This window comes from Patiria miniata, unplaced genomic scaffold (genome assembly GCF_015706575.1).
Source record: "Patiria miniata isolate m_02_andy unplaced genomic scaffold, ASM1570657v1 HiC_scaffold_14, whole genome shotgun sequence".
NCBI classification, from domain to species: domain Eukaryota; kingdom Metazoa; phylum Echinodermata; class Asteroidea; order Valvatida; family Asterinidae; genus Patiria; species Patiria miniata.
Genome location: NW_024037052.1, coordinates 3,969,208 through 3,982,840, shown reverse-complemented (window position 1 = coordinate 3,982,840; position 13,633 = coordinate 3,969,208). Strand labels below are relative to the sequence as shown.

The window sequence follows — 13,633 nt, the reverse complement described above, 5'->3', positions numbered from 1 at the left end:
ATTGTAAAACAACACACACAATTGTATCGAAAAACATCACACATTTAATGCAAAAATCGAACATAATATTGAAAACATCGCACATATATATCGTCAAAAACATCGCACATATAAATTGAAAATCGCATATAAATGTAAAACATCGCACACATATATTGAACATCGCACATATATTGTAAAACATCGCACAAATATATTAAACATCGCGCAAATAATGAAAAACATCGCACACTTTGAACATCGCACATAAATGTAAAAGATAATAAACACATATTGAACATCCAACATATATATTGCAAAATATTGAATATTGCAACGTTTGACACGCCATAGTCACCGCGCCGCAGGCCTGCTGCTGGTGCACTGTTGTCCCCGGCCGCGGCCCTGGCGCCCCCCGTAGGTGCAGTACACTCGCGCGCACGCCCACCATGCAAATCGTTCGCTCCCGAAGTCGAGTCGTCATTAGCCTTTCACCAACGCCATCGTGGCTTTATAACTTGCCCGCATTCAAAGCGGCGAACGCGAAGCGACTGGAGATGGAGACCACACATGCGAGTGGCGAAGCCACGAGGGCCTTTTGCAACTTGTCGAGAAATTCTTATGTTTTTCCTTATAATCTCGATTTTTGCTACCCCAACAGGGTAGCAAAATTCCAACCAATCATCAGCCTTTTCGTGCGTGCGTGGCTACCACCCGGACGCGTCGACGCGGACGCGTTGACGCGTCACGTCGGATGCTTGCACAAAATTTAAAAACAAAAAATGCGAGTCTAGTTTTCCACGAGATCGTGACTGCGTAATTGTTATTACATTATCTTATTTGAACTTTACTTATAAAGGTATTTCAACAAATTATTTGAGGGTATGAACTTATTTTTCATCTGAACTTACAGTTATTTGCTCTTACGGTTTCCTTACTCACCCTTCTTTTAAAAATGGAAGCGACTAGGCAAAATCCGCGTTGTGATTGGTTAACCTTCAGCACGCTTCTTATTTGCATAAAAACTATGAATAATTCAACAAAATCAAGTTGCAAAAGGCCTCGTGGCTTTGCCACTCGTGCGTGCTGACTTAATCTTTGCTCCTGTCGCTTCGGGTCTTCGCAACTCCGCCGCTCTAATAAGCCACGAAGGCCTGGGCGAAAGGCTAAGTCGTCATCAAAACGCGACGGGAGTTGTGCTTTGACGTAAGCACCATTCCCGAATTTAGCAAGGCGCCGCGCAAAAACAGTTAATAACTTCACTAATATACAGTCTGGGTGCTAGACTTGTGACGTTGCACGGCCCACATTTACCAGGGGGGACACCTTTAACGTCGTGCAGGGGGACAGATTTAGAGGGGGCAGGTTTACCTAGGTAAAAGTGTCCCCCGGGCAGATTTACCGGGTCACGACCCGGTAGATCTGTCCGGGGGACACATTTACCAGGGGGGACAGAATTACCTGCCACACCGGAAGCGCGCCACAGTGATAAGTTTTGATTCGCACGTGATTTGGTCAGAAAGTAAAGCCCGCCCTCTATTGGCAAACTCAGAAAGTCTTGACCTACACTCCTGTAATATAATCTAAACGTGTTATCATGTGATAACGGTGTTGGTACCAGTCAGTAGTGCACTTTACGAGTATGATGCAGTGCATTTGCATGATTTGGTGGGCAGAGCTAGCACCAGATGATGACTGGATAATGATGGATTGAATCAACGATTTGTTTACTAATTAGTACTACTAGTCATCACTAAAACAAGAACCTTCTGTCACTTAATATTGGTTGTGTTAAGTTAGCATAAACTAAATTTGCTCACGAAAACACGGGCCGCATTTCAGCGAGTATGGGCGAGGGATTGGTCAGCGATTCCGAACTACGGCAACTGCTGTTTATCTTCTGTAAATCCGGTTACAAAGCACGGGAGACATCGAGCAAGGTACCGGTACATGTATGTAGGCCTAGCCTACACCACAGTCAGTGCGACCATGGCGACAGTTAAGTTCCGGATCATCGACAGTTCCGGATCATCGTCAATTCCGGACACTTGTTTAAATAAAAATAAATTCAACAGTAACCAAACATGTTTTTTTTTTTTTTTTTTTTTTTTTTAATATTTTCTTTCAAGTTACACCAATTTGAAGGGCTATCATTTTGCAATAACTTGAATAAGGTGTTTCAATAAAAATATGCCCCATCTTCCCCGCGGGGCAATTTTACACATGTTGTTGTGTACGCATCTTCAATGGAAAACTTTGGAGCTTCCAATTGCAAGACATCATGCTGTCATTCCAAAATGCACATCCGCGTCTAGCAACGTGTGTTCTGTTTGACCCGTGAACAAGATGGCGCATTATTAAGGTGAAACACCTCATTGTCGGGGAAAAGAAATTTGGAAACCGCTCAAAGTGCATTACCCACGATCCAGTTCAGCGAAATGTCTGCTTGTTTTGCATGTTTTGTAACTGGCGGATAGCTTGAGTAACTCTAGACCCGTGAACGTGGCTTGTAAACTACGCCACGCTGTTGTCTATTTTCGAACCTGGCGAACGTGTCCCTCTGACTCCCTCCGTTACACACACTGGACGTTATTTTGCCCATGTAATAAGTACTCACATATGAAGCTGTCTTGAATTCTATTTGTACGTCAAAACTTGCATTTGACGAAAATTGAGGAAAATTCTGGCCCCGGTTCATGAAGTACGTCCGCTACTGCTAGCTGCCATTTTCTCCCAACTGACGCATGCGCATTGCGTTTTATTTTCGTATGATTCGACGGCTGTTTACTGTCGCAGCTAAAACAGACATCGTCTTAGACAAGTTTCAAGTCCTTTCCTCTCTCACCGCACCGCACGCGGTCGCACGTGCGCCTGCGTGTGTGTGCACACACATATTGTACACGAGATGAGCCGAGCAGCCAATCGTCTGCGGGTTTTTTTTTTTCGGGGTTGCGACATGAAACAGCCGTCAATCTGTCCAAGCGACTCAGACGCGTCCAGGGTTATTTGTCAGGGTCAGGTTAAAATCTAATTTCTACACGTTCGTATGGGTCTTTACTGATGGGCAAATTTCGTCGAAATTACACAGCCTAAACAATCGGACGGGCAAATTTAGATTTCTAGGTGAGTACTCAACACCCATACGGAATTATGTATGTCGGATCGATTTCGCCAGGTTCGAAATGAAACAAGAACGTGGCGTTGTATACAACGCCACGTTCACGGGTCTAGAGTAACTCCAGCTGACATGCTCATATTTATTCACATGTAGCGCTGGAGACATAACTAGGGAGCTAGAGTGTGGTAGCAAGAGACCCTTCCAGAATGGCCTCCCAAATTTGTCACCTCTAATATCCCACCCCAGATTTCATTTACATACCTGTACCTCATACATTCAGCAGTCATTCACGAAGCTAATGATCGACTTGAAACAGACCGCAAAAAAAACAAATGTGAAAAACCTTGACGATTTCGGTGGCTTGTCCTTAAAAAAATGTCCAGTTCCAACGGCTGTCGTCCATTTTGTTTGGTTGATTATGTAAATGCATTCATCACGTGATGACATTGAAAAAAATCTGCGCGCGCGATGTATGTGAGTACCACACCGCTTTCAGGCGCCGCAGGTGGGTTCAGTTTTCGTCTGGTGCATTGTCGCGGAAAGCAAGACAACTAGAATGCTTTCAGTATTGAAATGGGACTGTTTTCATCATTTTTTTGCACCATCGGGATCAATTCAACCCAAATACTTTTAGTGAACTGAACGTGAGTATGTCAAGAAGTACTTGGCATAGTCTTGGGGTAAAATATACAGCGGCTGCTCCAAACCTCAACTCCAGGTTGACTGTATATTAAGGATAGAGTTAGCCCCATAAATGTGGCCTATTTACTAGACTGCCTCCGTAAACATAGGCCACACATCCACATGTACAAAAACGTGTCGCACTTTGCCAAATTTTGATTTTCACATTTAGCTTAGTTTATAGGATTTTTTTGCTTTAGAAGCATACTCACCCTCTTTATAGGCTAGTCAGAAAGTGCTGCCTTTTTCAGATGTCTAATTTTTGTGAAATTTCATGTTGAAATTTTGATACGCAAACGTGTAAAAATGAATCTGGAAATTTCACGGAAAATATACATCTGAAAAAGGCAGCACTTTCTGATTAGCCAATAAAGAGGGTGAGTATGCTTCTAAAGCCAAAAAACCCTACAAACTAAGCCTAAATGCGAAAATCAAAATTTGGCAAAGTGCGACCCGTTTTTGTACATGTGGATATGTGGCCTATGTTTACGGAGGCAGTCCAGTAAATAGGTCACATTTATGGGGCTAGGATAGAATATACAGCATGGTTTGCGTTGATATGCCTGTCTATGGGTATTGTGTAGCAAGACCCATAGTTCCAGGGGTAGAGACCATGGAGACAGCAAGCGTTAATCTCAAAAGGAACAAAAAAACATTTAGACTTAGAGACACAACGATCGCCTTGGTTTGTCATTGGTTGATAGTTAGGGAAACTTGGTTGTGAAGTATGCGGATAACAAGTGAATACGCCGTAGAAGTGCTAATGTCATTCACCGCCGGGTTACGCGTTGCTCGGGAGGACGGTTCCACACAAACCTGAACTTATGTAGCAATAGCATGGGCCCACTTTTTCATCGTTTTTCACGCGTTGGAAAATAAAAATAACGGCATTCGTGCCATTCTGAGGGATGACTACAGTCAGCTACGAAGCACTGTCCCATTTCCAGTCTTATTTATTCTATAATGTCTGAGAAATCTCAACTGGAAAATGTTCACCTAAATCTCCCATATGTTTTGCACGGCGAAGTTGGGAACCAGACATTGTTTGGAACGGTCGCTATAGGAGACGACCAGGTGTATTAACTGCACTTTCCAAAGTTGCTTAAATGTTAAAACGCTGAAAAACTTTTAAACCAGTTTTGGGTTACCACTGTAAAACATGCCCCTGACTAAAATGAAATAGGGGCCCATATAACTGCATAATCGCTAAATAGGATTGTAGGGGGAAAAAAGACAAAAATTGAAACTAAGTATGATGATGGTAAATGTCTGGTTTACCCCATGTCTGCTGTCCCTTGTATGTAAGTCGAAAGTATTGATTAGTGTAGGCATTGTAGGGGGCCTGCAGCCATTTTTACGAAACGGCATAAGTCCACTTGTACCACAATTTATTGCATAAGTTGTGTAACATCTCATACTGAGCAACATTTCAGTCAGGACAATTTCACGAAAGATTCCTAGTGCGTAAGTCTGCAGCTTGCACAACAAATTATGGCATAACTTGCACGGTATCATTTTAGGTGGCGTAAGTTGTGGCGTAGCGACAGAAAATGACCTTTATTGTTTTACTAGCAAATCGTGATCGTCGTGGAGCTTGCCATTACACAACTTATCAAGGTTGATACAAGACAATCACAGTTTTGTGCTTGAGGTCAATGAATTGCTATTTTAGTTGTGACAGAATATTTAGAGGTGCCGCACAATTCCAAAGAAAGTTGGACAACACTTTTTATCAAAATTGCGGGAGGAGGTGATACAATAACTGTTTCATAAATGAACAAAATCATAAGAAAAGAGCCATCGTAAATGCTGTTATCATCCCCACACAAGATGCTTGAAACGTTGCGCAGCTACGCCAAGTTTTGTGAAATCGATCTAACTTTATTGCGCAGCTGTACAATAAATTTGTCGCACTGTTTCGTGAAATTGGCTGCAGGTCTGTAACTATTCAAAATCATCCTCGGAAGTACATGTATACATGTATAGTTCAAGGCCTGTGTGTGATTGGAATGAAAGGAAGTTCACCATTAAGTTGATTTTAATGACCGACCACATCCTCTGATTTTGTTTACATATACATGTATGGCTAGAGATTTACCAGTAGGCCTACATGTATCATGGTTTCATTGAAGTGTTCAAGGCATGTTACTTTCTTTCAGGTGGAGTTGATTGAGAGAAAGTGCCTGGCTCTGTTTGGAAAGGACTACAAGTACACCGTAAGTACATGTAGGCTTCTTTCAAAGTTGCAAATGTAATTAAAGGATATAATAAATGGATTACAAAGAAGTGTTATATTTTGATTCTTTTATGATGGCACTTTCTCAAACTGCATTGAGGCATTTTGAAAACCTGAATATTCAGCATGTTCAGAAATGTCAAGTAGTTTGAAATTCAGAAATGTCTGAACCCTTTGAAATCCTCCACTTAGGAGGAACCAATGGCACACCCACTTCCTTGAATTTTTATTTTAAGCAATAAATATGTGTTGCTTGATCCTACAAATCTCTTGATGGATTTTGATAGATCTGGGAGGGTTCTAAGGGTTTGTTAAAGGAATTTTGTCCTGATAAAAAAGCAAAACTTTTGAGAGCTTCCCGTCCTATTTTTATATCCCTTCCTTTAGACATTTGGTGTGTTCCTTAACTCTAACCATTCTCAACCCTTCAAAACCCAACTGCATATCTTTTTTTGGAATCTGTTGGAGTGAGTACTGCATTGGTAAACTGAAATGCTTTACTGGGGTTAGGCATACAACCATAATTTGAGTCCAAGAGTTTGGGTGTAGACCTTACCATATGGTGTTGGATTTTGCAAGAGTGAGGAAGGTTCCTAGTAAATTCACTCAAGGGGTTAGGGTTAAGACTTTGAAATTTGTTCTTTTGCTTGCTTTTTTGGTGTTTTTTTTTTTGGGGGGGGGGGTGTTTTCCCCTGGAGTTAGCATACATGTTCATACATTGTACAAGTACCGGTAGCACATACATGTACATTTGATGTGTAAGATTTTGCATCGCGATAATTTTGGGGGGCAAACTGTACTTTTTGGTGATATCTAGCTATACAGACTTATTAAGCCCGGTTCATACTTCATGCGAAAGCGAATGCGAAGCGAATTTGACGTCATAAAACATTCGCTGCGAAATTCGCCCGAGTTGAAAGACGTTCAACTTTTATGAATTCGCAGCGCGAATACTTGCCACGACGTCACAAATTCGCGTTCGCTTTCGCTTTCGCGCAGAGTATGAACCAGGCTTTAAGCTGTTTTGTGATTTGTCCAATAATGCGACAGGTGATCTACAATTCCAACGGTGAGCTGTGCGGTCACTACCCAGAGAAACTGGTCATTCTAGAGTACATGCAGTCGGGCAATGGACAGGACGAGAAAACTCAACAGAGGTACGTCAACGACAAAATTTGCCTAACCTTGATGACCTGTTGGGCACAGACAGTAGTCAAGGGGCTAGACGTTGTTACGGTTTGATACACGATAACCCGCCGCTGCGATAACCCGCCACAGCGATAACCCGCTGCCGCGAGAGGGCATTATCACGACCAACCAATATCACCCACGAGCCTGTCAGGAACAATGTCTATGTCAATTCCTATTGGTTGTGTAATGCGCGCGCACCTGTTAGGCCTAATATATGCAGCGCGCATTCAACAAAATTCATAGTAGTTTTGAAGCAAACTCTCAAATTTCCTCCAGTTACATAAAAGATGCAGCAAGAGTTTTGTGCAACTTCACTGGTCAGCTCTTTTGTTGTGTGCAGTATGTTCGGGACTGAAAACGGACCGTAATTGCCTGCAGAAGTCGCGCATGCACACTAGTTTTTAGGACTTGGCCTAGACGTTGCTACTGACGAGTTCGTGGGCGATATTGGTTGGTCATGATAACGCCCTCTCGCGGTGGCGGGTTATTACGGCAGCGGGTTATTGCGTATCAACCATACTAACATCTAGCCCCTAGACTACACAGACAGTTGTAAAACACAGAAAATACAATGTATATGCTCAGCAAAAATTAAGTTACCAGCTGAAATGTCATGTACATGTACATGTACACTACTTGTACTTTTCTAACTGGTTTCCAGCTTGATTTTTGCTAGTTGCATAACTTTGCTAAGCACTGTTTACTGCTTATTGGATCTTTGATATTGGGCAGAGGTCTACATCACATCATAAAGTGAATTAGAAACAAAAACTGCACAAACCAGCCCTTGCATTGTCAACAACGGAGACAATTTTTTTTCAAACTCCCGCTCTCTGAGAATCACTTACATAATAGGCCCACAGGTGGTTTATAATGTGTGTTGACAAGTTAATTCACCCACCGGCGCCACCTTGTAGTGGAACTGGAATTGACTTCCTTATTAATGCGTATTTAATTAAAACAAAACTAACAAATAAGCTATAGGCAGTTCAGTTATGTACCTACACTGGTATCCATACCAGTGAAGTCTTAAAGGGAAAATACAACATTTGCAAACATCAAAAAATAAAACTACCAAATCATTTTGAAATACCTGGCTGGACTGTTAGTGAATGACAGTGTAAAGCATCCTGTAAAATCATGGCACCTGGTACATGTATACTGTCATTTTCAAGAAAAGTGGTATTTTTGTATCAATTTCCAACGCTAATCGGCAGATCAGCGTTGGAAAAAACTGGCTTTTTTTTCTAATACTGGCCCCAGTTGACCATCGCACTTGTTTGCAATCGATTACACACCTATGAACGGGTACAAGCCAGCTAGACTAGTTCCCTGACCTTACAATTCCCCAATATATGTAAACTGCTCTGTTTCTTCTTAAATGGAGTCAGGGAACCAGACTACAGGAAAATGATTGTTTTTCTCGTTTTTATAGCATTTTCGAACCCAAAACCTCAAAAAAGTCAGTGTAACTATATTTGCTATATTTTTCCAACCCCCCAATTCCATCCATTTCTGAAAATTACAGCAAAAGCAAATGATGTATATTCCCTTTAAGTCAAAAAAAAATATATCCTCTATGCATGCTGGTTGCAAGATCAATTTGAAAATGTTCATCAGCTCACAGAAGTCCTCCAACTTTTCTCACATTCCAAACAACCTCGATCGGATCTGAGAAGCTGCGAGCCAACGAATTCGTGTTCATGCATGAGTCACGTGATTGTGCTGTGTTATTTCTGGAAGTAGTGTTTTGAGTTTTAAAAAAATCAGCTTTTTGACCCCAGTGACCCCATGATGACCTTTGACCCCAGTTTGTTCATGTGAAATGTTCATAGACTTGTCTGATGGTTTGGGAAAATGGAGTTGCTTCCTCTAGCTATTTTTTTACAAACTGACAGCCTATTTTCTGTCTGTTCCAGCATTGAGCCTCTATATGACATTCAGAAGATCCGTGAGCTGATGTTGAAGTCGCGTTTTGCCCGATGCAGGCAGCGTTTTGTCATCCCCATCATCATGTATGAAGGAAAGGTACGGTAAATGTCCTGCCTGGCATGTATTAACCCTAACCCCTTGGGTATATTTACTAGAAAGTATCCTGAATCCGCCAAAATCCATCAATTTTGCCATGCAAACAAAATTGTGGTGGCCAGTGAGTCCATCGGAATCCACCAGTTAGCCAGGAGTAAATCTGTTGAGATCCTGAATTCATCAAAGTCCCCCAACTGCTCAATATGGAGGTACCCTGAATCCATCAAATTCTGCAGTACCGCTAGGCTTGCTGTCCTGAATCCATCGAAATCCCCAAACTTTTTCAATATGGAGGTATCCTATATCAAGGAAACCAGACATAAATGCTGACTTACATGTAACTTACGTTGATACTAGACAGAAACATTGCTGGTTTGCTTGAAGATGAAACTTCTTTATTGTTTTTGTAGCACATCTGTAGATCGGCGACGCTGTCGGGTGGACCAGAAATCTACGGCCGGTCTGGGCTGGATTATTTCTTTTCAGGTCAGCATTTCAGTGTGTTTTATATGTGCCGTTGGGCTGTTAGGCCAAAAAAAATAAGTCTCCGGTTTCTGGTATGGAGCTTGTCCAAAAAGTGGTGCGGCGACGCGGCTTCTTTTTTTTTTTTCCTGACTTTTTTGCTTCAAATGTCGGCTGATGACTGCAAATGGTGCCCGACTTAACTTAGTGCAAATATATGGGAGTCCAGAGAGGCCACATAAAGCTTATTCTCGATCATAACCCCATCTAAAAACACGTTAAAATTGTGCAGTAGCAGGATTCCAGTCATACCAGTGAGTTTGGCGGTTTTGAGACATCATCTTTCATTGAAAAAAAACCTTTTTCATTTTGCCGACGCGCATGGCTACGGCGACGCGCGCGCATACCAGAAACCGGAGACTTTTTTGGGGGGGTCTTATGTTTGATGTGGTTTTGTCCATTTGTTTAAACACATTTTTGTTTTGTCAATCAGGGCTAGGACTATTCAACGCTGCTATTACATACATGTCAGGCAATGTAGACTTGCATTATTAAAATTATTCTTCGAAAAACAAAAACACACTGACTATTAAACCGTACTGACTAACTACAATTGCGCTTTATTTGAAACTGTTTTAAAGATAATATACAACATTTGCAAACATCAATAAACAAACCTACCAAATTAGTATGAAATACCTTACTTGACTGCAAGTGAATAATAGTCTCAAGCATCCTGTGAAATCATGGCACCTGGTGTGCTGTCACTTTCAAGAAAATTGAAATTTTTGTGTCAATTTCCAATGATGGCCGGCCAACCGTCATTGGAAAAACTGTACAAGAACTATTGTTTAAAATGCAAAGCATTCAGTTTTCCCTTATTAACCTACATGTAACTCCTTAGGCCTTATTTGCTAGGATGTGCATAAGCTTAATCCTCCAATTGGCCTCATGGAAAAATAGCATATACATGTAGCCTCAATCCTGCAAATTCCTCCATTATTTCTTGAATATGGTCCGTGGAGGGATGACCACTGCCTGAATCCTGCAAAATTATGCGGCAGTGACTGTCAATATGTTGAGGCTTGTCCAGTGACATCCTGGAGCAGAACGGAGGATTTCAAGCATAATCCAGGCCTATATTTACACATGGCTGAGCAAAAACAACACAAGGTCCAGCCCAAGACCTTGACAAAGTGCATCCTGTGAAATCAGTGACGCACTTTTGCCATGTAACCTCAATCCTCCAAATTCCTCCACTTTGGCAAAGAGAAATTTGAAGGATTCAGGGCGGTTAGGGTTAAAACATTCAGTGAAGATTGTTGAAGCTCATTCTGCAGCATTTAGAACCCCATTTCAAGCAGGATCTTTTCTTATAATTTTGTTATTACCAGGTGGAGAGAGTTTGGGAACTCAAGCGACCGACAGCGAAGATTTGTTGGCAAGACAAAATGCACCAACCAGGTATCATACAATTTGTGGAGTTTTTATTTAAAATAATCACAAAAGTGAAAGCTTATGAGAAGCCATATATAAACCCATACATGTACCGTAATTTTCGGAACATAAGCCGCGCAGCGTATAAGCCGCAGCACGCAAAAATCTGCAAATTAAGATTTGAAGTCGGCATATAAGCCGCACCGGCGTATAAGCCGCACCGACCGCAGCGGTTTCAATTTTGTAAGGCCTCCAAATTCTAGTCAAAATGCTCTGAACCAGTTCCATTTACACTACGAAAGCTATAAAAAGGGCCACAAAAGTTATATCAAATCATTCACAGTTGATACTCTTACAAACAAATATGGAAATTGATGATGAGAAATAAACGCCGGGAATTGCTGCCGGCTGCCCCGTCCGGTCCCCGGCCTTAAAAGTTAATGCATGGCCCGGCAGCATGCGCCGGCCAATGATAACATTTTCCCCCAGCACTTGAGAGAGTATGCAACCCACCGTGTGTCGTCCGACTGGAGCGCTACAAATGCTGCTTTGTGGCAACAGATGCTGATTTGTAACGTCAAAATTCAAGTTGCGAATGTAACTTTCTTCGAAAACAGTCAAAATGATGCTGAAATTGTTATGGACGAATCCATTCATTTTGTATGGGGTGATTTTTAGCGCCTGTTTTAAGTTTTACATCGTTTCTTGAATACATTTCAAGAAAAAATTATATTGTGACATTGAACAACTGATTACTGAATGAAGAAATGTTTAGAACTCCTTACATGATGCACGCTTTGATAAACCCCATTCCAAACTCTACTCCAGCTCTGTCGTTGAACACATAAACTGGTTCCCGTACGTAGTATGTGCATCTAGTATCATTGAAAATGACTCGAGACTTGAGTTTAAAAAAAATTGACTTGGGACTTGACTTGACTTGACTTGGAAAAAAATGGACTTGAGACTTGACTTGACTTGACTTGCTAATATTTGACTTGGGACTTGCTTTGACTTGGAAAAAAATGACTTGGTTATAACTGTTGTCATTTTGTGATTGATAACCCCAGCAGTAGTACAGGCAGCAATGAGTGGCCGTTGTTTGACCGATTCCGAGGCCAGGACATCAAACTCCTGAAGATGCTCTCAGTGGGCTGCATCTCTGATCTGATGGTGGAAAACAAGAAAGTCAAGTTTGGTATGAAGTAAGTCTAGAAAAGTTCAGAAAATTTTAAATAGGCCTGTATGCCCTCCAACTTAAAGGGACACTGGGTCCTGGAACAGCCCAATTGGGCTACAAAACGCACTTTGAATGAGATGATGTTAATCAGAAAGAACATGTAAAAGTAGGATATAAACATCCACACAACTATCCTTTAAAAACTGGGCGTTTTTGTGTTATTCCTGTATGATGCATGCAAGAACGAATTTCGGGGTCCACTTTTGCGACCCCAAAAACTTGAGCTGTTTGTGTGCTAGTTGTGATTTCATCCGTAAAGTGTTCAACTCTTGCGGACATCAAAGAAACCAACAATTTGTGCATTGGCGATTGGCCATTGCTGTTCCTGAGACACACGTGTATATCGTGCAGTGAGAACGACAGGAAAAATGTATTCGTACTCCGTCGTGTCCGATGTAAACAACCAGGTTTTTTCCGTCTTTTCTCGCGAACGGTAAGACATTAGGTTGGTTTCCTTTCAACCAGGTGTTTGAAATAGGATAGGTAAACAATCCAAAACATGAAATTTCAGGGCTAGTGCCCCTTTAAGATGAGACTAATGTTTATGTCTTTAATTAAATGATTGTGTGACTGTTTTGGAAAAACTTTTTGCCCTGCTACTCAGTGTTTCGTCATCAGAGAAGGTGGACAAGGAACATCGGTATGCCGATTTCGACCTTGTGTCTGTGCCTTACCCCGGCTGTGAGTTCTTCCGAGATTACAGGGAAAACGGCTTCAATGCTGAGGGGCTGTACTACGACTGGAGTCAGGTACATGAACACTCACTTTGTGAAAGTTTATCGTTTTACACCAACACAATTAGGAAGTCCATTAGATTTCTTTTAAAATTTCTGCTTGGATTAACACACCAGGCCTTTTTAGTTTTTAAAGTTATCTGAATGATTTTCATTGCTTGAGTTGAATATCCTTGTAGTCTGACCAGCACTGAAGCACTGTCTTTGTCAAAAACCTTGTCGATGCCCTTGAGCAGGATTTTACGATAAACAAATAATTATTTTACCGAACCACTTATATAAAGGCTCTTAAAGGTAGAGTAGATCATTTGCAGCTATCCAAAAAGAAACTGACCAAATTATTGTGGAAAAGCCTACGTGGTTTAAAGATAGTAATGGCACTAAACTCCCTGTGAAATTATTCTTTCTTGCATGCTGTCATTGCTGTCATTATGAAGAAAACATTAAAAGAAAGCCATTTCCAAAATGTGACCTGTTCTGTCAAAATCAGACTTTTCTGGGCATAAAGTCAAAAATGAGATTTTTGC

At 41.4% G+C, this 13,633-nt stretch overlaps 1 protein-coding gene across 2 annotated transcripts in view; it reads left to right on the top strand.

The window, feature by feature from the left end:
- Positions 1-1,594: 1,594 nt before the first annotated feature.
- Positions 1,595-13,633, top strand: part of LOC119721918 (myotubularin-related protein 14-like) — a 29,893-nt gene continuing 17,854 nt past the window's right edge. The window contains exons 1-8 of one of the 2 annotated variants that reach the window (XM_038191870.1): positions 1,595-1,919; positions 5,938-5,994; positions 7,065-7,171; positions 9,125-9,233; positions 9,644-9,719; positions 11,090-11,159; positions 12,206-12,337; positions 12,977-13,121. In XM_038191870.1, coding sequence (XP_038047798.1) covers positions 1,827-1,919; positions 5,938-5,994; positions 7,065-7,171; positions 9,125-9,233; positions 9,644-9,719; positions 11,090-11,159; positions 12,206-12,337; positions 12,977-13,121 — 789 coding nt within the window. In that variant the 5' untranslated portion in view covers positions 1,595-1,826. Of the gene's footprint in view, positions 1,920-5,937; positions 5,995-7,064; positions 7,172-9,124; positions 9,234-9,643; positions 9,720-11,089; positions 11,160-12,202; positions 12,338-12,976; positions 13,122-13,633 lie in introns of both variants that reach the window. The other variant, XM_038191869.1, reaches the window with a different exon arrangement.